We start from the raw sequence: 23,721 nt of genomic DNA, 5'->3' as shown, positions 1-23,721 counted from the left end.
GCAAGTGGGGGAGGATCTTTCTTTGCTTTCCCCCGCCCAGGGCGTGCTCTGGGCCCCTTCCTGGGGGAGTTTCCTGCCTGCTTCCCCTAGCCCAGCCACCCCTCCTCCCTAGTTCTCTCCGCCCTCTTCCCCGCCCCCTCCCTGGGCCGCTCCTTGTATGGTCTCCCAGCCTCTCTCTCTCCACCCCCCCAACCCCCCCTTCTAGAAGCAGCCCGGGACACCCGGACGCCCTGAGCCACAGCTGGACTGGACGCGGCACTGACGACTATTCATTCGGAGTGGCCAAGTAGACGGACTGAGCACCGTGGTGAGACTGGGGTGGGGGGTGCAGGCAGGCGGCTGCTGAAAATGTAAGGTTGCGGGGAGGGGTCTGCAGGCCCTTCCCTGACCAGAGGCGGGGGGTCCTGGACCCTGCGGGATGAGTCATCTATCCATCTTTATCTCTTCCCTCCTTCTCCTCTTGGGTTCCCTGTAACTGTGGCCCTTTCTCCAGCCCGGCCTCGGCATGGCGGCTCCCCGCCCCCCACCCGTGATCTCCGTCTCCGTCTCGGCGCCCGCCTTCTATGCCCCGCAGAAGAAGTTTGCCCCGGTCGTGGCCCCCAAACCCAAAGTGAACCCTTTCCGTCCCGGGGCAGCTGAGACCCCTCCAGGGCCTGGGGCCCAGAGAGCGCAGATGGGCAAGGTCGGCGAGATCCCTCCCCCTCCCCCGGAAGGTAAGGGTTTGGGGACGATGCCTGGAACCTGGAGGGCCGGGGCTGGGAGAGCGTTTTTTGGATTGTGCCTGGGGGGTTCGAGGTGGGGTTGGGCCCTAGCCGTAGTCACTCAGTTCCGTGCAGATGTTCTCGCCTCATTTTGGAGCCCATGGCCCTGAGCCAGGACTCCTAGGTTCCTTTCAAATTCCTTGCCTGGGGGTGGGTGTGAGAGGGAGTATGTGGGGCATGTCTCTGTGAGTTTACTTCTTAAACTGAATGGAGGAGCGAATTCCGGACTTCCTGACCCAAAACACACCTTCATTATGTAAAGTGAGCACTTTAAAGTGTGCTGAGATACCCTGGACTTCAGAGGCCTGTACAGGAAGCTAAGTATTCATCCTTGGGGCTTTCCTTCTTCCTTTACAGGCCCTCCTAGAAAGAGGGAGAGTTCTTGGGAGTTTGGGTTCTCATAAGGGAACAGTAGGAGGGAGGGCCTTGTTAAGGGACCTCTTTCTTCTGCCTTTAGATTTTCCTCTGCCGCCACCTCCATTGCTACCTGGGGATGATGGAGAAGCTTCCCTGGGAGGGGCCTTTCCACCACCTCCACCCCCATTTGAGGAACCATTCCCCCCTGCCCCAGACGAAGAGATATTCCCTTCCCCTCCACCTCCCTTGGAAGAAGAAGTGGGGGTTGAACCGCCAGCCCCAACACATCAGGTGAGCAAAGGGAAGGGAGCCCTGGGATGAAACTGATACTCCATAAAAGGGCTGTAAGGCTAGAAGGCCTTCCCCTAGCCGTGGGCAGGAAAGTATTCAATGAGAGAAGGGAACTATGTATGAAACTGATATAATCCTATAGGCTAGATTGTCCTTGGGGAAGGGGAGTCTCTAAACTCATTGTAGGACATATAGAGAAGTCTGGCTGGGTCCTCAAACTCTTTACTCTTCAGCCCAGAGGAAAGGTGAGCAGCATTGACCTGGAGATGGACTCTCTGTCCTCCCTGTTGGATGACATGACCCGGAATGATCCCTTCAAGCCCAGGGTGAGGGATAGGGTAGGGAAAGTGGGAGGTCTGAAGTGTATGTGGGGGGCTATGTCTTTGTAGATACACAATGTATACATACATAGAGGGATATGCGATATGATGGGATAATACCTTCTTCTAACCCATTTCCTTCCCTTCCCCCCTCCCCTCCCTACCTTGCAGGTTTCTTCTGGATCTCTGCCTCCCCCAGTTGCCCCCCAGTTCCCTCCCAAGCCAAGCATCCCACCTGCAGCGTCAAACCCAGTACCTCTTCCTCCTTGGTTGACTCCAACTAGCCCTCCTCAGTCCCATTCTGTATCTGTGGCTAAGACCTCAACCACACAGCCTCGAGGTCCTCCAGTTCTGGCTTCAGCCCCAGCTGCAGCTCCATCTATGGTTCCAACCCCACCCCAACCCACAGCATCAACACCAGCCCCTACTCCTACCCCCAAGTTTAACCCTGTGACCTCCAGATTTACCCCTGTAACTCCCAAGTTTAGCCCTCCAGCACCTGGGGGTCCCCCTCATCAGAAAGCGGGTCCTTCACCTCCCACTGGCACAGGATCTCCTCAACAGCCTCCCAGTTTCACCTATGCTCAACAGAGGGAGAAGCCCCGTGTTCAGGAGAAGCAACGTCCAGTGCCGCCTCCTGCTCAGGACCAGGTGAGAGGGCACTAAATGAGTCTGAAAAGTAGGAACAAGAGGAGGAGCTAAGTATATAAAAGGCAGGACTTTCTGGAACCCAAAGGTGGAATATGGGTGGGTAAACTTCTTCAGCTTGAGTAGTGGGGCAACCAAAGGGAAGAAGGGAAATAGCACCCCCAGAGGAGGGACCTGCTGCGGGTTAGATGTTTGGGTGGGGCAGGGCTGGGAGTGGGTAAGTAAAAGCACTACATTCATAGAAGGTCTGACTGGTTAGTGTTTTAGTGGTACTGTTCTAGAGAGCAACCTCCAAACCAAGTTACTTTACTCTGGGCCTGGACTCAGGGGATCACTAGGTCAATACTGAGAGATTTTTCTATTTTGTCCTTTTTAAATTCATCTTCTTTCACAATGGAAGTTAAAAGTTAAGGGAGTCTGGTTAACTGACTTTCCCTTATCAGCTGACCACATTGTTTCCTGAATGGATACGACTCATTTTGTGGGGGTTGACCTGGGCCTTGGGAGCTTTCTAGCAATAGCATCACTAATAATATTGTCAACATTTATTAAGCACCTACTAGCATGTAGAATAACATGCCAGGTATTAGAAATTGTTAAGAAACATGACATGGGTTGACTTTGAGAAGCTTTCCATGTAGTTGGGGAGAACAGGATATAGATATAAAAATACTTAGCTCATACTGTTCTGTGCCAAATAGTATGGAAAATAAATCCAGAATGAAGAGGGATTCCCTAGAAGTGACACATTAGGGAAAGACTTCATGAAAGAAGAACTAGAGCTGAGCCTCAAAGTCAGGTTAGAACTTATGTGCTATTACTGGTAAGTAATAACATCCTAGGCCCCAGGGAGTGAGAGTACCAAGCAGAGAGGAATAGTGATAGAAAAAGTGTAGAAGATTGATCTGCAAGGCATTTATAGAATAGATTGAGGAGAGAGGCTAGTTAGGAGGCTGTTGTGGTTTCAGTCCAGGACTGAGTTACTTAGAAGGGAAAGATAGATGGATGGGAAAATTGATAGGCCCTGCTGACTAGATATGGGAAGAGTGGGAGGTATGACTTCAAGGTTTCCAGCTTAGGAAGAATGAAGGCATTGTTGACAGACATGAGCAAATCAGAAGAAGGATAAGCTTTTAGAAAAAGTGGGAGAATTCTATTTTAGTTATGCATCAGGATATCTCTATAGAATTGTCCACGTGGAAGTTAAAAAATGAGATTGAACTAGAATCAAGGACATCTAGGTGGCTCAGAGGATTGGAAACCAGGCATAGAGATGAGAGGTTCTGGGTTAAAATCTGGCTTCAGATACTTCCTAGCAATGTGACCTGCATAAGTCACTTAACCCTAGTTGCCTACTCCCTACCACTCTTTTGTCTTCTAAGACAGAAGGTAATGGTTTAAAAAAAAAAAAAAAGATTGAAGTTGAATGAGAACAGTAAATGGCTTGAGGACCAGACTTTGAGGAAACTTACACTGAAGAGTAGTAGGAGGAAGTGGAACAATAAAGGATACTGTCATGGCCCAAGAGATAGGAAGAGAAGTGACATTGGTATATTGTTCCATCAACGTGTGGAAGTCAGAGGAGAACTTAAAGATAGTTGGGACTTGTCCACAGTGTTTTGCAAGGTCATGGAGAATGAAATCTGAGGAAAGGCCAGTAGATTTGGTCCTTAGAAGGTTATCTGTGACCTTTGAGAGATGTTTCAGTAGAGTGGTGGGGATAAGTTGTAAGAATTAAAGAAGAAATCAGATGGTTGACGAAATGGAAACAGTGAATTTACTGAAAGGAGAAGATCACTTGAGGTAGTGAGATTGAAAGGTTTTTTTGTATTTAAAGCAGGGAAAATATCAAGATGTTACAAGACAGACGGATAATGGACATAATAAATTTGAAGGAGAGTAATGGGAAAAACTGCTGGATGTGTGATTAGAGGACTGCGTGACCTTGGACAAATAACTTAAGCTTTCTGGGCCACAAATTCCTCATTGGTAAAATGAGGGGGTTGGATTTGACATAATGAGGAGGTGGTAACGGATGGTTTTAAGACCAAAGACAGGATGCCTTGGCCATGGAAAAGAAGTGTGCTTCTTTTTTTGAGACAGGGAGGAAGAAGCAAAGGATGAATGAGGATTTTTTAAAAATTGGTCTTAAAAGTAGTATAGCTTTAATGATGTTTGGAGATAGAACTTAAATATAAGGGAACTTGAGCTCTCGTAAAGCAGGGGATGAAGTCATCTGTTGGGAGTGTGGGGGTGGTGGTAGAATGGAATGGAGATTGGGGGCTTGAAGAGTGGAAAAAGGTTTGAAACAGCTGTCATGGGGAATGCAATACAGTGAATAAGAGCTGAATAACAACTGCTGAGCAGCAGTTGAGTCCAATTGAAGTTAGACACTATGAATTTGTAGCAAAGTCAGCACTCTTCTCCAGTGGTGTCCAGCAGATGGTAATATGATATAGAATGCTGGTGTGGTCTGGGCTATTTCACCTTTCCCCAAGAGTGCTGGGGCTTTCCTAGTGAATAGTTTGTTTGGGGGAGGGTTAACTGGTTCATTGTTATCCACATAGAGTTATTCCTCCCCAACCCCAGTGCTTTGGATGCAGTTTGTGGACTCCAGAAGTCCTCATTCTAACATGGGGCCCTGAGATCCCCAGTGTGGGAATTCAGAAGTGGGACAGTCAAGGGGCCCCATAGGCAGCATCTTGGGTTTAACCTGATCTTCCTGCCCTATGTTATATTTCTATGCTGGCAGGGCTGCTCAGCAGCAGTTGGGACGGGTAGGTGTGCCTCTGGTGTGTATGTTCTTTGGAGATGGGGGCTGTGCATGTTCTGTAAGGGTATATGTATTTATGTATTCTGTGAGGCTTTTGTGTTTGGGTTGTACATTTTTCCAATCCTGGGAGTCATTAAACATCTTTTCCCTTGTGCTACCAAAGTTGGCTGAACCTATGAGAGTTTTCACTTACATGTTTAACAAATCCATCTAAAAGTACAATTTTGTACTGATTTCCATGTACTTGGTTTCAAAATTGTCATAGATGGTCTCAGTGGAGAATTCTGCTCATTGCTACCCTCTTACAAGAGGTGTAGTAGAAAGAGCCCTGGTCTAGGCTCTGGAAAAATCTAGGTTCAACCTCAGCTGTGCCACTCTGTGCAAATTGGTATCTCTTGGGGCCTCAGTTTCCTTACCTGTAAAATGTAATGGTTGTACTAAATGATTTCTCAGGTCCCTACCACCTCAAGAACCCTATTATCCATGGCTCTGGTGTATCTGTGGCGTGTGTGTCCAGTGCTATAGTGCTCTGAGCAATGTGTGTGGCCTGTATCTGCTGAAGTCCTATTTCTCACTTGTCTGTGATACTTTGAATATGAAAGATTTGGGCAAAGGGGATATTAAATGTGTCTGGGGGGGGACTACAAAAGGTCTGGGGTAAGTCTGGGTGGCTATAATTTTTCCCCCCTCTTTTTGGGGGATAGTAGGGTGTGTTAAGGGCTTTAATAATTAGGACAGAACTTCTTGGCAGTGGATGGGAGGGGCAGATGGTGAGACAGTTGGGAAAGGAATGAAGGCCATGCTAAAAGAATTTGCAAAGAGAAAAACCAAGGCTCTTGGGGTTCTAGGTGCGCCCTCCTGGGGCCCCAGGGCCTCTAACTCTTCGGGAGGTAGAAGAGCTAGAAGAGTTGACCCAGCAGCTAATGAAAGACATGGAGCAGCCAACCAGTAACAAGCCCCCCACCAATGGTGAGACTCACAGTCCCCTCCCCATCCCACTCCCACTAAAGTCCTAAACAGGAAGGAGATCCAGGTCACCACCATTTCACTATGTTCCCTGCCCTCCCTATCTCTAGCTAGCCTTGCTCGGGATTGTTGTAACTGGTACCCTTTCTTTGACTTCTCCCACGCCCTTCCTGCCATTTCTATTGTCCCATATCTCCTCCTCCTTGCCCTGCAGAGTGGTGTGGTCGATGCCACCAGGCCCTGGTACGTTCCCAGCCTGCAGTTCGGGCTCTTGGGCGCCTGTTCCATGTCACATGTTTCACATGCCACCAGTGCGAGCGGCAGCTGCAGGGGCAGCAGTTCTATAGCCTTGAAGGGGCACCTTACTGTGAGCAGTGCTATGAGGTGAGGAAGCTGCCTGGGAAAACTTGGGGAGACTGGAGGTGGTAGTGGTGTTGTCCTGCCAGTTGGGTATGTGCTGGGGAGTGGAGTTCCAGACCCTTGTGAACCCTTGTGCAAATCCAATAGTATTTGTAATACATTTAGAGAGCCTGGAAATTAATAAAAAGCTCATTGGCTTCTTTCTTTGTTTCACACAAACCCAGAACACTCTGGAGAAGTGTAGCACGTGTGGAGAGCCAATCACCGAGCGGATGCTGAGAGCTACGGGCCGGGCTTTTCATCCCCAGTGCTTCACCTGTGTGGTGTGTGCCTGTCCCCTGGAAGGCACCTCCTTCATTGTGGACCAAGCCAACCGGCCCCACTGTGTCCCTGACTATCACCGGTGAGCCACGGCCCCACTCAAGTCTGAACTCCCAGGTCTTGGGATAACTAGTCCTGTCCGCCTTGGTGCATGTCACCAGCTGGTCCAAATTCTCTATCTCCACTGCTATTCTCATGTCAGGAAAAGGCCAGCGAGTCTGCCTTTGTACATTTTACGGTGTATCTGAGTATGTTGGCTTGCAGCTCCTGTTTCTCTCATTAATTTGCTATTTCTGAACCTTCTTTGGGAGCCATGTCTTATACTCGTTCCACATGTATATGTATAGACTTTTTTTTATGCAAGTTCCTAATTTATGCAAGGCTTGTGTTCCAAGAGCTCCTTTTTGAAGCAGTTATTTGGGTCTTGGGTGCATGTTTCGGGAGAAACAATGAATTATATATATGGTGGTTACAGTCTCAAGCCAGCCCACAAAAGCTTCTTTCTTACTGTAATTTTTGTTGGTAACAATGTTCCAAGGAAACGACCTTGAGTGCCAGTTTGGGACTAGAAACATTTCTCCTTTTTGCAGCCAAGGCACTGGGGACTTGGACAGCTCCTCCCCCCTCAGGCTAGTGATGGAGGGGTTCAGTTGGACTTAAACAGAACTAGGTAAAGCTTAGCTCTTATGGGAGGTGTGACTAGGGAGAATCCTGGCTGGGGAGGACTGGGGAAAGGGAAGCAGCAAGTCTTAAGTCTACCTGGAGAGATGAAAATAGTAATGATAGCTGATGATTATATATAGCACTTACTGTGGGTGCCAGGAACTGTAGTAAGCACTTTGCAAATAGGATTTCTTTTGATCCTCACAACCTTGGGAGGTAGGTGCTATTGTCATTCCCATTTTACAGATGAAGAAACTTGTGGCAAAGGTTAAATAACCTACCCAGGATCTCAAAGCCATATCTCAGACTAAATTTGAATTCAGGTCTTCTTACTTCCAGCTAGATGGCAAAGTGGTAGAATGCTGGATATTAGGAAGACTTAAATTCATATGTGAATTCAGCTGTGTGACTCTAGACAAGTCACTTTACCTTGTTTGCCTCAGTTTCCGCATATATAAAATGCCTAGAAAAGGAAATGTAAACCACTCTAGTATCTCTGCTCAGAAAACCCTAAATGGGGTCTTGAAAAGTCAGACATGACTGAACAAGTGCTTCTGACTTGATGGTGCTCAAGAGATCCACTGTGCCACCTAGCTGTGCCTGTAACTGGGAAGCTTTGTTTACTGGATGATCTTGCTTTGTATTGCCTTAGTGGAGCTTTCTCTCATCCTTTTCTGCTCTTCAGACTTCCAATAGCACATTGCTTGAAGAGAATTTCCTTATCTTTCCCCCCCCAACCCCCCCAAAAACAACCTCCCACCTGACACTTGACTGTCTCTTTTCTCTTCACCCTCTCCAGGCAGTATGCCCCACGCTGCTCTGTTTGTACTGAACCCATCATGCCTGAACCTGGCCGAGACGAGACCGTGCGGGTGGTAGCTCTTGACAAAAACTTCCACATGAAATGTTACAAGTGTGAGGTCAGAACAATCATAAGTTCCCACAAAAATTTCCATGTCTCTGGTGGCAAGGGGGTGACATTACAATCAGAAACCAAAAAGGGTTTTTAAAAAGTCTCAGCCTATAGAATTCTGAGAGTTGGAGAGAAACCAGGAGGTAGGTCAGTCCCTCCCCTCCCATCTCCTCCCGACCATTCTCTGGGTGCAGAGGAGAGAAGTGGGATTATGACTTCTTGAAGATATCCTTGAGATCTTGTTTTTTTTCTCTCATGATTCACAAAGGATTTAGGAGAATAGACAATTGGGCAAGTGAGGTTTCCTTCCTCTTTAGAAAAAGAGATTTTAGTTATCCTAGGATAAGGAGGGGCAGGGTAGAAATAAAGGTTTTTCCTTTAACTGCTAATCCTACAGAAAGGAAGGTCTGAGAACAGAGAAGAGGAAGTTAAAGGGTTTCGAGAAGAAGTGGGGGAAGGGGGAAGGAGGTGGAATGACTGGAAGTGTAACCTAGTTTCAGCGTTAAGAGCCCATAGTGTATAAGGGATAGGGAACTACTGGAGGTACACTGAGCCTCTGAGCTGGGAAGTGTGTGCACCAGTGCTTTATCATCTTGTCCCACCCCTTCCAACAGGACTGTGGGAAGCCCTTGTCCATTGAGGCTGACGAGAATGGTTGTTTTCCTCTGGATGGACATGTACTGTGTCGTCATTGCCACACTGCCCGGGCCCAGACTTGAGGGTGAACTCGTTTTCATGAATCTTGAAGACCCAGGATCCACACCAGAGCAGAGAACTACCTACTTTAAGATCAAGTCTTCCTTCACTCACTTCATCCTCATTCCCCACCCCAAGCCACAAGAAAAGTTGCAGCTAGTCTTATGCTAGTCCCTCTTAAATTCTACGGGGTAGGGAAGTGATGAACAGCAGAACCCAAGACCAATTCCTTAATTTTCATATTCCTTTCCCCACCTGGTACAAGGACCACCTGTTTCATGCTCCAGGCTTCACAGCATCTTCCGGTCCCCTCTTTTTGTATCCTTTCCTTTTGGGGAGCTTGACAGTCTGGGCAGCATTATTGCTTTTGCTCCTACGCTGAAGCTGTTGGTTGGCTCACTCCCAGCAATCTTCATACTCTGTTGAGGGGCTTGAGGAGAGACTGTGCCCTGGCTCTATCCCAGAGGCTGGGCTCGTAGCACCTTCTTTGGACCACACAATATGGGACCCTGGCCACAATTACAAATAAAGTATTCACTCCCACAGTCCCCTAGATTTCAATGTCTGTTCTATTCTGTAAAGGCTATGGTGGGGAGCAGCAGGTCCCAACAACATGATAAAGGGGTAGGTATATCTGTCCTAAGCTATTTATTTACAAAAAATATATATGTCATAGTTCACACGCCGATCTCCAAAGCCATCTAATAGCCCCCAAGTGTTGCCCATAACTACCTACCTGCCTCCAAGTAGAAAACAAGACAACATCTCCTCCCCCAAACCACAGGGTATAATTCCTCCATAGGAGGTGTGGGTGAGAGCAGCACCAAGAACATAAATGATCTAGGATAAGGGATTGGGGCATTAAAAGATTACACCCTCAGCATGGTCTGCTGAAGATGGCCATTATGGGTAGGTTTCAAGTTTGTCCTCTCCACAAGTCAGTCCTTGAATCCCTGGATACTGCAGAGAATTCGCTTCTGATGTCCAGCCTGTGTTATTCCCATCTGCTTCAGGTCCCTAGAGAGTCAAAAGAGCAGAAAGGCAATTTTCTGAAAACAAGCCACAAAGAGCCCTTTGCCTGGTAGTCAATTCCAATCCCTGCTACCTGGTATCCACATGTCCCCTCCCCGGTACCAGTCATTGCTCACTCGGCAGTCAGCTCCAGCACACACTCCATAGTGTCTAGCCCTGCAGATCTGAAGTGCAGTATGTAGCGTTTCATGCGGATGGATTCAAGCCACTCAGAGACGCTTCTGTACGGGATCCCATCTGAGCCACTTACACTTGGCAGCCGAAGGGTAACGCTAAGAGAGAGGATGTAGTTGTCATGCTTGTGGGGATTCTGTGGCTTGCCTGCCTTCCCCTTTAAAAAAAAATTTTTTTTTTAATCCTTACCTTCTGGCTTAGAATCAATACTGTGTATTGATTCCAAGGCAGAAGAGCAGTAAGGGCTAGGCAATGGGGGTCAAGTGACTTGCCCAGGGCCATGCAGCTAGGAAGTGTCTGAAGTCACATTTGAACACAGGACCTCGTTTCTAGGCCTGTATTCTCAATCTGCTGAGCCACCTAATTCCCTCCTGCCTTAGCTTTTTTGACCATTCTCTAACCAGCCTTCGATTGTATGTCTATGGAATATCCATAATAGTGTTAGATTAGACCCCAGCTTTCCATTTCCCTCCCTAGCAAGATCACGTGTGTGTGTGCACATGAATGTTTATGTATGTTCAAGGTATGCTGACTACAGAAATGGCAAAATGTGCAACCAAACTACAAATCTGGATAATCTTTAACATGCTGTATCACAATCCTGCCAACTCTCAATGGAGAAAAAGATCACGTCCTGCCCCTAGAGGCTTTTACTGGGTGGATACCATTAGAGTAGGGGGAGGGGAGTAGATACTGGCTGACCCATCAAACCTGCAAATAGCTATTCTTGTTCCTGGTATGCAGGTAGCAGGAAGTTTGAAGTCAAGTGTTCTTGACTTCTGGTGTGGCCACTTGGCTCTGGAATAGTGATGGTACTATCAATGGTGTTATTTGAAAGACTGACTTATGGAAAAGATGATACATGTTTTGCTTGACCCCAGGGCGGAAGTTAGAGGAAGGCAGGTTGACTCAATACAAAGAAAAGTTTCGTAACTAAGAAGAGTTGCTTTAAAAGGGCAATGGTCTACCTGGGAAGACTGCGTTCCCCAACACTAGTTATGCTTAAGCAGAGGCTGGATGAACATTCTTTGGGATGATGCCAAGTGTTTGGATCAGATAGCTTCTAAGATCTTCCAGTTTTTTGACTCTATGATTCCAATTTCTGCTTATTTCTGTCCCTACTGACACCCATGTTCCATATGATGGACTTTCCTGTACTGTGAGCTAGAGCCAAAAGTCATTAGGACATTGAGCTTGCCAGGAAAAGGATGAACACATTCCAAAAAGATAGACAAGCAGTCCCCAACTCATGAACAGGGTGTATTCCAAGAGTTTGTTTGTACGTTGCTTGTTTGGAAAATGTTTCCTTAGAAACAGTGTTAAAGGGTGGTTAAGCTTCCAGGATAGCATACAAATGGGTATTTAACCCATAGCACAGCTGAGTGATATATTACAGACCATAATCCACATATTTATTTCTGTAGGAAAAAGGCTCCACAGGCAGATGAACAGTCATTTAGTGTGGTTATTTGCATGTCGGGGATATTTGGGATTCAGAACCTGTTCAGAAATATTTGAGATACAGACTATTGATGCTTTTTATGGGTGATCAGAAACTATTTTTACCTTATCCTTCAAATTTCTTTCTATTTATCTGTAAGGTTTGTGTGTGTCTTATCCCCCTCACCAGGATAGACAGTACTGAATTCTGATCTAATCTTCAAAACAATGTAGTTGGACTAGAGGGTCTGAGGTCCCTTCCAGCACCAGTATCCATGATCCTTCTTAGTATATGGTAGTAAACATTGTCTTCTGCTGAACTAGCCAGCTTTATCAACCCTGGCCCTTTCCCTTGTATAGTTACCGAGGGTCAAAGTTGGCAATGGTTCTCAGTGTATGGGGGCTGTCGAGCAGCTGTTCTAGCTGTGTTTGAAGCTGTCGGAATCGAGGCCTGCAGGTTCGATCATAAGCCCAGCAGCATTTCATGAGATCATACAAAGGGGCAGGGCAATCGACAGGAGGAGGTAGACGATAGCCATCTTCAATGCTCTTCATCACCTGAGGTGGAATAGAGGAGGATGAAATGTGGTAGAAAGGCATGAGATTCTTGAGGAAGTAGATAGAAGGTAATGAAAGAAAAAAGAATCAGACAGTACATGCTAACAATGGAGAAGAAAGACCCAAAATACAGGAAGAAGAAAAAAAGAAGGGAGATGAGATAAAGAGGCCCAAAGGAGAAAAAGGGCATTTTGGAGGGAAGATAAGGGAGCCAAGAGAGACACAGGATGAAGGGAAGGAATACAGAATATAGAGAAAGAAGAGACAGACAGATGGATATTGACTGGAAATGGGCACAGGATTATCCCAGGCTTACCTCCTGGTTGCTCATGTCCCCATAAGGCTTATCCCCAAAGCTTAGCACCTCCCACATCACAACCCCAAAGCTCCACACATCACTGGCTGAGGTAAAGACTCGATGGGCAATGGCTTCTGGGGCTGTCCAACGGATTGGGATCTTCCCTCCCTGGAATAGGAAGGAGATACAAAGGTAATAATAAAAGGAATTATATGGAATTTTAAGGTTTGCAAAGTACCTCACATGTGATCTCACTTGATCCTCAGAACAACTATCAAGTAGGTGCTATTATTGTCTCTATTCTATATAGGAGGAAAGAGGGAAAAGGATGAAATTAGTTAAGTGACTGGCCCAGGGCATTAAGTATCTGAGGCAGGATTTGAACTTGGGTCTTAAGAAAATAGAGAGGACTGAAAACTATTGTATGTACTGGGGAAGAGCAAGAGAAACAGAAAGCTATCTGACCTGGGTTTCATAAGTGCCATCGCGGTCATTATCCAGCAATCGGGTCAGGCCAAAGTCAGATACCTTGCAGCACAGGTTCTGGCTCACAAGGATGTTTCTGGCAGCTAGGTCTCGATGAACATACCTATGGTCACTCAGGTGGCTCATACCAGAGGCAATACCTTGAAGCATGGAGACCAGTTGTCCAGGGGCAAGTTGTTCTTCCTGTGCCTGATATGGCAGGATAGAAGGGAAACAAGCAAACAAGCATTTATTAGAACAAACCTACTATGTGCCAAGCATTATGCTAAGCACTTTATAAATAAGTAGTCCTTTCCTTCCAAGGAGCTGGGAATACCACCTAGAATGTCCCTTTTTTTTTAACTCCTCCCTCTTTCATCTCTCCCTACTAACCCCTCCTTATTAAAGAAACCAAACCAAACCAAACACTTACTTTCCATCTTAGAATCAATACTATGTATTAGTTCCAAGGCAGAAGAGTGGTAAGGGATAGGCAATGGAGGTTAAGTGACTTGCCCAGGGTCAAACAATTAGAATGTGTCTGAGGTCATATTTGAATCCAGAACTTCTCTTCTCTGGGCCTGGCTCGATCCACTGAGACACCTAGCTGACCCCCTTACTGACCCTTAGGGTTGCCTTCTAATGCTTCCAGCCCACACCCATCCAGTAGGGATGATAACAAGGCTGACTTTCATCCCCACTTCCTCCTTCCATATCCCAGTTGATTCAAGCCCCCTCACCCTTAAGAAGGCATCCAGGGCCCCATTCTCCATAAACTCGGTGATGATCATAATGGGCTTCCCTGGAACACAGAAAGCAGATCTAAAGTGACTTCACTCACATAATAGATCCTAGGATTTCAGTCTAGCACCCAGGGTTCCCACTGGTTACTACATCCTAATCTAATCACAACAGATCTCCCAAATCCCATCATTCTTGCCATTATACCCATTAAAATTTTTTTTTGCCATTCTTGGTGACTTTACCCAATCCTCTCCTTCAGTGTAGGGACTATACCTTTTTTGTTCCCATATCCCATTACCCCCCAACCCCACCCCAAAACTCTTGGTGATAAAATCATGATGCCTGCCAATCTCCCAAACCCCCTTCTTCCATACTCTTGGTGACCACGCCCTCCAGGTGCAAGATGTGCTCGTGATTAAACTGGCTCATGATAGTGGCCTCTCGAAGGAAATTCCACCAGTGACCATCTGGAGATGAAGCTTTCAGAGTCTTGATGGCCACTGTGAAACAGTCATGGCCAGGGATTCTCAAGATCCCTCGATACACTTCCCCAAACTCTCCTGGAGATGGGGAGGAAGAAGAGAGACAGAACATTACGGTCAGTCTCAAATAATGTGCTTGCCATCTACTATGGTAACTATGGGGCAGCTAGGTAATAGTACAGTAGAGTGATGGGCAGATTCCCCTTCCTGAGTTCAAATCTCGCCTCAGACACACTCTAGCTGTGTGACCCTGGGCAAGTCATTTAACCTTGTTTGCCTCATTTTCCTCATCTATAAAATAGAGATAATGTCACCCATTTCACAGGATTGTTCTAAAGATCAATTGCCTCTACAAACATTACTGTTAGGGAGGAAGTCCATGTTCATGTAAGACTGCATATAATGTTATATTTTGGGGGGATGTATTGATTGGCTTTGCTGAATATTTTCTTCTTTCCCTTTTTTTTATTTTGGGGGAGCAGTGAGGACACAAAAGATATTTTGGTGATGTAAAAAAACAAAAGATTAATCAGATCTCCTCTCTCCCCCACTACTTAAATATATTTACTTGCTTACTGATATATAAAAATATATATACATCTAATATATAAGCAATAAATTTCATGTTAGAATGTGTATATATATAAAACATATGTATATGTTTACTGATATCCCAGATTCCTTTAATAATGCAGAAACCTTAAAAAAGAGAGATAAATGGCTCTTCAAAACATTTACTAGCTATATGTCCCTGGACAAATCTCTCTGAACTTCAGTTTACTTATCTGTAAAAGGAGGATAACAACATCTAGTTCATAGTGTTGTTGTGAGGGTGAAATAAAATTATATGTAAAGCACTTTGCAAATCTTAAGGTATTATACAAACATTATTGTTCTTGTCAAACATTGTTGTTGATTATTTTTATCCAAATGAAAAAATGATGACCACTCAGTACAATGGAAAAGGTGTTGGATTTAGAGTCAGATGGTCTGGTTTCAAATCTCAGCTCTCCCCCTTACTAGCTTATGGCCTTGCACAAATCATTGGCCCTCCCTAGGTCTAAGTTTCTTTATTTGTGAAAAAATGAGCGGATTGGACAAATGGCTGCTGAGATTCCTCCTAGTATGAAATCTGTGATCTGTGACCGAACCTTCTTTGGGCTCAAGTGTGATTAGTCAATAAATATAAGTATCTGTATTCAGATCCTTCCCTAAGAGCACTGAGGAGCAATGGGACCGGTTGGGAAGGCAGGAAACTTTACCTGCTTTACGATGCAACTCCCTAACAAGGTGAAAACAAGTGTAAGTGTGTATGACTGGATTTATAGAGCTCTGCTTTTCACAATTTGGGAAAATTTAATAATAACAATAAATCGGGGCAGCTGGGTAGCTCAGTGGAGTGAGAGTCAGGCCTAGAGACAGGAGGTCCTAGGTTCAAACCCGGCCTCAGCCACTTCCCAGCTGTGTGACCCTGGGCAAGTCACTTGACCCCCATTGCCCACTCTTACCAATCTTCCACCTATGGGACAATACACCGAAGTACAAGGGTTTAAAAAAATAATAACAATAAATCATGGCATTTATGTAGTGCCCACTATGTGCCAGGTCTTGTGCAAAGCACCTAAAAAATTTCGTTGTATTTGATCTTCCCAAAACCTGGGAAATAGGTGCTATTGTTATCCCATTTTGACTGTTGAGGAAACCAAGGCAAACAAAGATTAGGTGACTTGCCTAATGTCACACAGCTAGCAAATGTCCAAGGCTGAGTTTGAACTCAGGTCTTCTTGACTCCAGGGCCAGCATTCTATCCATTGTACCACCTAATTATAGATTTGAACTCAGTGGACTCTTTTAAAGGGTCTTCACTGCCAGATGATTCCTTAATAGAGGTGTCACTACAGTCCTTTCTATGGTTTAGTTACTGTTTTCCCTCAAGGAGAATGGACTCAAAGCTTATTCATGCCAAAAGGATTCATTCTGAGAAGGAGGGTGCAAGATCCCTGAAGTGAACATTCCCATCCTTTGAGAGGGGAGAGCAAAAGCCAGATGGCTTGGCGCTGTCAGGGGTAGATAGTGTAGAGATGCACGAGTATGTGCGTGTGTGTGTTTGTTGAGAGAGAGCTGAGGATGAATGGGAAGGGATGGATGTTCAGTGGTAGTGACATTTGATGGACAAGCTAGTGGTAGAGATGGGGTGTGTCAGAGCTCACCTTCCCCTATGACTGTGTCAACGGTCAGCCACGTTGGGTCGAGCTCTCGAGCGAAGTCCAAGGCACCTTGCGCAGGATCCTCATATGCCTGCAGGTCTACATAGGGCTTCAGCCAGAGTTTGTCCTCTGGGAAAAGAATGAGGAGGGGTCAGCTGGAGATACTTAATGGGGGGGGGGGGTAGAGAATCAATTACAGACTACTGATTTATGCTTCTTCTACCCTCTCCTCTACTACCAAGATTCCCTCCAAATCATCCCTTCATAGTTTAGGGGTGAGGGAGGTTTAGTTCTGTCTTGGGGATCTTGCCCTTTGCCCTCTCCTTTCCTACCATCATTCTCTAAAGTCTTTTATTCCTGAGAAATATGGGGGTGGAATAGCAAAAGAACCCAAGGACTTCTCTCTCAACCCCATCATATGAAGTACGCTACCCAATTTCCCTCGATTTGCCAAATTCCTTGCCTGCTCCACTAGTTTCCACTGCCCAAACCACCTTCAATGCTCACACCTCCTCCATGTTCCCTGTCACAATAGCGTGTACTCCCTGGGTGCTCTCAGCAGCTAGATGGGCCATTATGTCAACTCTCTCCTTGCTTTCTTATAAGGGAGCTGAGGCTGGATCTCTAATGAGGTGACTGGGATAAGGTCCATCTGTCTCAGCTGGATGTTCCCAAGTCCTATTCCTCTCCCTGCAAGCAAACATTTCCAACCTATAAAGTGTGACCCAGACTATAGCTGGGTTGGGGAAAGGAGTCTGGAGCTTGGGTTGGGGCTGATGGAAGGTGTGTTTGTGTGAGTGAACATGGTGGGGCGGAGGGTGCAAAAGAGGTAACAGCTAATAGATAATTACCCTAGAGCTACACTAGTGCTTTTAGCAAAAGATTAATTAAGTTAAACTTAATTAAGTACCCAAACTTGAGATCCCTAAAGACCATCCGAAGCCTCAGAAGCCCTGTTTCCTTAATCCCTTTTCCTAGCCTTAATCATAGTCCCCAACATATTCATTGCCTTCTATGACATCAGGGTCCCTTGTCACTGCTCCCCACTACTGACTCACCACGATCTCCACCATCAGAAGGACATTCTCGCTGCCTTTTTTGCTTTTGAGTTCTCCTCCTACATTATAGAGGGGAAAAAAAGTTTGTCAGAGTCCTTCATATCACCTCCTATCTCTATTCAGGTCTATTCTCTTGGAAGGGGGGAGAGAGAAGAGAAGAGAAGAGAAGAGAAGAGAAGAGAAGAGAAGAGAAGAGAAGAGAAGAGAAGAGAAGAGAAGAGAAGGGAGGGAGAGAGAGGGGGAAAGAGGGAAGGAGGGAGAGAGAAAAAAAGAGGGGAAGAGAGGGAGAGGGAGGGAGAGAGAGGGGGAGGAGAGGAGAGAGGGATAGAGGGGGGTGGAGAGAGAGATAATGGTTTTTCACCTGAGTTAATTTACTAGAAGTATAATGAGTGAGGGGATGTAGAGTAAGCATTAGAATCAGGACTGGAATGCGGAAGCCATGAGTGAGAAGGGCAGTGGTCACTGGTGAGAGAATCTGTATTGGCTCATACCTTGTACGGACGATGAGGAATCCAAGGATCAGAGCCAACGCCAGCATTAGGCCAAAAACAACAGCCACGATCTCTCCCCCAGACAGGCCCTTAGATACTGAGGACAAATGAACTGAGATAAAGCATGTTGGATCTTGAAACCCCATGAAGGCAAGAAGGTTAGAACGGAAGGACTAGATTAATGAATGGAGATCAGGTGATTCTCTATTCAATGGGGTGTTGCTGGTGTGGTTATGGGGCTAATCCCTGAGAATATGAGAGTTGGAAAGGAACTTCATGGCCACTTCATCAAATTCATATTCATGGAAGTAGGGAGAGGAGAGGAGAGAAGTAGGGAGGGATCACTTAATGGTGGTGGTGGGCCTAGTGGCTGCTGCATCTTGTGTAAGATCATTTTGTGGGAGCTGCAGCATAAGTATTGGGGAGGGTTAGTCATTAGAGTCTGATATTTGTGTGTGAGGTTGTTTGCGAGGGTTATATGTGGGCCATATGGGGATAATTCACTGAGAAGGGTGTGCTGTGTGTGTGTGTGTGTGTGTGTGTGTGTGTGTGTGTGTGTGTGTGTGTGTTCACTTCAGAGCTGATATCCATGTGATATCCCGGAAAACTGTTGCTTGTGGGGAGGGGAGAAGAGTATATGCAGGTGGAGGAATGGTACAACTCTGAGGGATGGATGGATGTGGTACCTTGCTGTAGAGGTGGCTGGTATGTTTGTTCAGAGACAGTTCATTCAATAAGGAGGCTAATTAATCTAGAGGGTATCACTCATGGGGGCCAGTGCATAAAATTCTGGACCCTGAATCAGGAACTTTGTTTGACTTCTGCATCAAATACAGACCGGCAGCCATTGTTTTTCTGTTGTTTTTTAGTCATGTCTGATTTGAAGTGTCCCCATTTGGAGTTTTCTTGGCAAAGATACTGGCGTGATTTGCTATTTCCTTCTCCAGCTCATTTTACTGGCAAGGAAATTGAGGAAAATGAGGTTAAGTGAGTTGCCCAGAGTCACACAGCTAAGTGAGCATCTGAGGCTAGATTTGAACTTAGGTCTTCTTGACTCTAGGAGACAGCTAGCTAGTGCAGTGGATAGAATGCTTAGTTGGGAATCAGGAAGAGTTCAAATCTAGCCTCAGATATTTTTTACCCATGTGACCATGGGCAAGCTGCTTAACTTCTGAATGCCTGACAGAAGGACCCACTAAAAAAGGAAATGGCAAACTGCTCCAGCGTCCATGCCTAGAAAACCCCATGGATGGCTATGGTCCATGGGGTCATGAAGAGTCACACTTACTGACTCCAGGCCCTGAGCTCTATCCACCGTACCACCTAGTTGTCCACATGCTAGCTACATGACTCTTAACCTATCTTGTTTCCTCATCTGTAGAATGGAAATTTATAGCCCCTTTGTAATGAGGCTATCATGAAGATCAAATCTCAAAGTGCTGTACACATCCTAGTTATGATTATGTCCAAGAGATTGTTCATTGGAAAACTGGAGTATTTGTGAGTCGTGTGAAAGTACTAACTCACTGGGGAGGGTTGGTGTAAATTTTTTGAGAAGATCCTGTTAGATCAGTGATGGGCAAACTTTATAAAGAGGGGGCCAAAGGAAATGCTCATCTGTCAGTCTATTTCTAAGGCAACCCTTTCGAAGTTGCATTGTATTGTATCCTACTCATTGTATTTTCCAGATTAGGAATAATGTTGAGTGGCTGGATAGAACATTTCAGGGGCTGCATCTGGCCCGTGGGCCATAGTTTGCCCATCACTGTGTTAGACAGAATGACTGTGTGTGTGCAGAGAGGCCTCTCATTGTGTGTGTGTGGGGGGGAGCACTCACAGCATGGTTTGATGGTGTGTGGTCCCTAACTAGGGAGCTGCTGGCTGCAGGTGCGGTGGGAGCTTTTGTTTGTGTTCTTAGAGGGGTCACTCATGGAGGAGAGGGTGGCATCTGTGTGTGGGCAAAGGTCACTCACACAAAGGCTGGGGCATGTGTCCAGGTGCATGTATGTATGTGTGGGGGAAGGTGAGGGTCTCACTGGGAGGATTAGACCAGTGCGGGCCAGGCTCAGAGGATTGATTACTCACGAGGAGGGCTGGTCCGAAACTCATGATCAGGAGAGAAGGGGCCAGGACCCAGAGGAGTTAGTGTTCGGACTCGCACCACATAGGTAGTGTCTGGCTGTAGCTCTGTCAGCAGCACTCTGGGCTCTGGCACCATCTGGTGTCTCTCTTCCTCCTACACGGTGGGATGGGCTTTGGTGATTATAAGGAACAGGTGAGGAAGGGCTTTGTGAGGAAGCATCAGCGAGGAGCAAGTGGTAAAGACATTGTCATGTGGGAATGTTTTACTTGGTGAAGGAATACAATTTCTCAGGATGTGGCTGGGGATGGGTTTGGGGGGCAGGGTCTGACCTGGTTCAGCACATGCAACTCATAGCTCAGGTTTACTCCAGGGCTTCGAGGTCGTGAACCTGCCCAGGAGAGCTCTAGGCGTCGGGGTCCTCTCTTCACCAGACTCAAGGATAAGCCGGACAGTGGTTCTGAATATTAAGAGTCAGGATTAGTAAACTACTGGATCAGGAAACAAAGAATCAGCCATTGGATTAGTCAACTACTATGAAAGGAGTTAAATAAAGTTAGGATGTTGGCAAGGGGAGAGCCCAACATGGGACTTTAGATTTCTCCTCCATCGCTTTTTCTTGCTCCTTGATGGTCTACAGCACTCCTCCCCCAAGCATTGCTCTGGTGGCCCCCTTTCCAGGAGCCCTCACCTGCATGTCCAGTGCTAAGGCTGAGCGTAGCGCTGGGAGAACCAGATGGGTCCAGGTCAGATACTCCATTTTTGGCTTCAACACGAAAGGTATAGTTGGCGTAGGGTTCAAGGCCATCGATTTGAATGGCAGGCAGTGTGAGTCCCTTGGTGCCAGGGGAGAAGTGCACAGCTGCCCCACAAGGCTGACATAGTCCCTCATCTGGGGCTATTCCCTGACACTGTGCACACTCCACATTGTAGCTCACATCTCGACGTCCTCCTGAATCCTTGGGTGGCTTCCATTGCAGAGAGAGTTGAGTCCCCGAAAGAGAGAAGCTGATGTTTTGAGGGGCTGAGGGAGGACCTATGGGAAGGTATATAAAGCCAGATAGGCAGAAATTCTCAATATCAGGTCACTTCTACCAATGAGACTCTTTGAGGTATAAAGTTCACAGCTGAATCTCTTGTGATGAAGAGAATGGACTGGGGAATCTATGATGGCCCTATTCCCTAGAAATTCTGTTCACTGGTTTGGTATGTCAGGGACACGTCCACTTGGTTTAGGGGAAGATGGTATATTTACCTGGTTGTTTTGGAGTGGGGAGAACCACTGGCAGTACACCCCTTTATATAATCTGGGACCCTTCCCTCCCTAGTCACCCAGGACACCCACCCCACTCACGTGTGCATGCTACCTGGGGCCCTTCCCCAGGAGTTCTGTAGTGGCCACTCACACAGGTGCAGATTGTGGCCCCCACAGACTTAGCTGTGCTGTGGGGAGGGCACTTGAGGCAGCTGGGGGTGTCCATCTCAGAGCGGTAGAAATTGACAGGGCAGGCTAAAAAGGGAAAATGGAAAAACATCAGCTTTCTTGATCATTTCACTTTTGTACATTAGAAAAACTTCTTTTCAGGAGCAATGATGGTGGCTGATCCAATAGGATCTGTACCATAGAATCACAGATCTAGAGCTGGAAGGCATATGAAAAGCATCTTTGGCCTCTTCATTTTACAGATTTTAAAAATTGAGGACTGGAGAGGTCAAAAAACTCGTCCAAGGTGACACAGGTAGGTATGTGTCAGAGGAAGGATTTGAATCCAGGTTCTCCAACTCCAGAGCCATTCTTTTATCCACTGTACCAGGCTGGCTCCAAACTCCTCATGCAAGGGCCCCTAAAACATGAACCCATTTCATTTGTCCAGAAGTATCTTCTGTTACTCTCCACCAAGTACCTTCCACTCAAGGTAAGTCAGTGCCTGTCCAACACCAAAGGTTCATTTCCCTTTTTTCCTTGCCTCTTTCCATTAGAATGGGAGCTCCCTGAAGGCAAGGACTATTTTCTGTCTTTCTTTGTATGCCGGAGCTTGGTATAGTGCCTGGTACATAGCAGATGCGAAATAATTTTTTGCTGACTTGACTTTCTTTTTTTTGGAATGAATTTCCCCATTTCTCTTCCTCTCCAAATTCTATCCTCCAGGGAAGTGATGGGCAAACTACAGCCTGTGGGCCAGATGTGGCCCCCTGAAATGTTCTATATGGCCATGTGACATAATTCCTAATCTGATAAATACAATGAGTAGGCTACAATACAAGGAAACTTCAAAAGAATTGCCATAGAAACAGACTGACAGATGAGAATTTCCTTTCCTTTGGCCCCCTCTTTAAAAAGTTTGCCCATCACCGTTCTAGGGTCTAGTTCAAGTACTTCCCCTTCCAAAAGGCATTCTCAGATTAAATTCAGGCCCAGGGGTTTACTCCCTCATGATGTGAAGCTCCCGGAGAAGAATGAATTTATGTTTCACAAACAACTCTTTAAGGATAAAACTTTTCAGAAATGTACACTTATGTGTGACTCAGTGACCTAGAGGAAGTTAAATAAAGGATAAAAAGAGATGAAAGTATATCCCTTCTAATTTTGAGGTGACTATAGAAGAAACCTAGTTGCAGGTAAAGACTGTTCTCCTAAACAGTTATATATGAAGCACATTTTATCAGGTTTTTTTTTTTTTTTTTTAATTTTAAACCCTTTACTTCTGTGTATTGACTTATAGGTGGAAGATTGGTAAGGGTAGGCAATGGGGGTCAAGTGACTTGCCCAGGGTCACACAGCTGGGAAGTGTCTGAGGCCAGATTTGAACCTAGGACCTCCTGTCTCTAGGCCTGGCTCTCAATCCACTGAGCCACCCAGCTGCCCCCTATCAGGTTGTTTTTATTTTCTTAAATAGTAAATACTAATTTCAGAGCCAGATTGGACTTTGTGAGGTGATCTCAAAGTCCATTATTCTGACTAGTTGGCACGTCATGATGTTATAATTTCTTAAATATAGCTCATCCCTCAACAAGCAGTGGAATAGGTAATTGTTAACAGGGTATGATTTTAACACCACTGATAATTCCCTTTTCTACCTGAGGCCCCAAATTTTACCCTTAGTTTTTATTCCTTTATCTGAAGCCTTTGATTTATGCTCAAATGAAAACATCCTGAGGAGGACTATGTTGCTTTCAGTTATTTATATCAGAATAGGAGTTTAGAGGCAGCTAAGAGATGGATAGAACACTGGCCCTTGAGTTAGAAAGACCTGTTAAGTCCAGTGTCAGATAATTACTTGCTGTGTGAACCTGGGCAAGTCATTTAATTTCATTTGTCTTAAGTTTTGACTTCTGTAAAATGGGAATAATAAGAGCACCTCCCTTCCAGAGTTGTTATAAGGGGGAAAAGTCAGATAATGTTTATAAAGTGTTTTGCAAACTTGAAAGTGATATATAAATGTTAACAATCACAACACCTACTCTACCCCCCCCAAACCCCCAAACAACAACAACCCAAGCACAGCTGATGTCTAAAATGTGAAAAAGAAAGGTTATAAGAGCAATATATATATATATATACATATATATATATATATATATATGTATATATATATATATATATATATATATATATATATATA

The 23,721-nt window shown here is 45.7% G+C and overlaps 2 protein-coding genes across 4 annotated transcripts in view; one reads left to right on the top strand and one right to left on the bottom strand.

Moving 5' to 3' along the window:
• The first annotated feature begins 220 nt into the window (after positions 1–220).
• Positions 221–9,622, top strand: ZYX (zyxin). Of its 3 annotated transcripts, XM_044679554.1 has the most exons (10): positions 221–307; positions 494–713; positions 1,219–1,409; positions 1,643–1,735; positions 1,901–2,380; positions 5,999–6,119; positions 6,331–6,500; positions 6,701–6,879; positions 8,260–8,380; positions 8,988–9,622. In XM_044679554.1, exons 2-10 carry the CDS (start codon positions 506–508, stop codon positions 9,090–9,092), a joined length of 1,668 nt encoding a protein of 555 aa, XP_044535489.1. In that variant the 5' UTR covers positions 221–307; positions 494–505; the 3' UTR covers positions 9,093–9,622. The 3 variants fall into 3 exon arrangements, with proteins under 3 accessions (XP_044535489.1, XP_044535491.1, XP_044535490.1); XM_044679556.1 differs by lacking the exon at positions 1,643–1,735; XM_044679555.1 differs by lacking the exon at positions 221–307 and having other exon boundaries at positions 382–713.
• An 80-nt stretch (positions 9,623–9,702) lies between these two features.
• EPHA1 (EPH receptor A1) overlaps positions 9,703–23,721 on the bottom strand; it is a 44,263-nt gene continuing 30,244 nt past the window's right edge. Inside the window, exons 2-15 of the mRNA XM_044678991.1 lie at positions 21,453–21,608; positions 20,790–21,134; positions 20,431–20,558; positions 20,104–20,254; positions 18,019–18,115; positions 17,528–17,586; positions 16,473–16,598; positions 14,155–14,340; positions 13,777–13,838; positions 13,037–13,246; positions 12,590–12,739; positions 12,080–12,273; positions 10,218–10,373; positions 9,703–10,086 (exon numbers count right to left, since the gene is read on the bottom strand). Coding sequence (XP_044534926.1) covers positions 10,008–10,086; positions 10,218–10,373; positions 12,080–12,273; positions 12,590–12,739; positions 13,037–13,246; positions 13,777–13,838; positions 14,155–14,340; positions 16,473–16,598; positions 17,528–17,586; positions 18,019–18,115; positions 20,104–20,254; positions 20,431–20,558; positions 20,790–21,134; positions 21,453–21,608 — 2,099 coding nt within the window. The 3' untranslated portion in view covers positions 9,703–10,007. The remainder of the gene's footprint in view (positions 10,087–10,217; positions 10,374–12,079; positions 12,274–12,589; positions 12,740–13,036; positions 13,247–13,776; positions 13,839–14,154; positions 14,341–16,472; positions 16,599–17,527; positions 17,587–18,018; positions 18,116–20,103; positions 20,255–20,430; positions 20,559–20,789; positions 21,135–21,452; positions 21,609–23,721) is intronic.

This window comes from Gracilinanus agilis, chromosome 5 (genome assembly GCF_016433145.1).
Source record: "Gracilinanus agilis isolate LMUSP501 chromosome 5, AgileGrace, whole genome shotgun sequence".
In the NCBI taxonomy this organism is placed as follows: domain Eukaryota; kingdom Metazoa; phylum Chordata; class Mammalia; order Didelphimorphia; family Didelphidae; genus Gracilinanus; species Gracilinanus agilis.
This window is presented reverse-complemented; position numbering and strand designations above follow the sequence as displayed.

Excerpts from the sequence above, each read along its gene's own strand:
- ZYX (XM_044679554.1), top strand. The coding sequence starts at position 506 with ATGGCGGCTCCCCGCCCCCCACCCGTGATCTCCGTCTCCGTCTCGGCG. Across the intron at positions 1,410-1,642 it reads CGCCAGCCCCAACACATCAG|CCCAGAGGAAAGGTGAGCAG; the intron begins GTGAGCAAAGGG and ends TTTACTCTTCAG. Across the intron at positions 2,381-5,998 it reads CGCCTCCTGCTCAGGACCAG|GTGCGCCCTCCTGGGGCCCC; the intron begins GTGAGAGGGCAC and ends TTGGGGTTCTAG.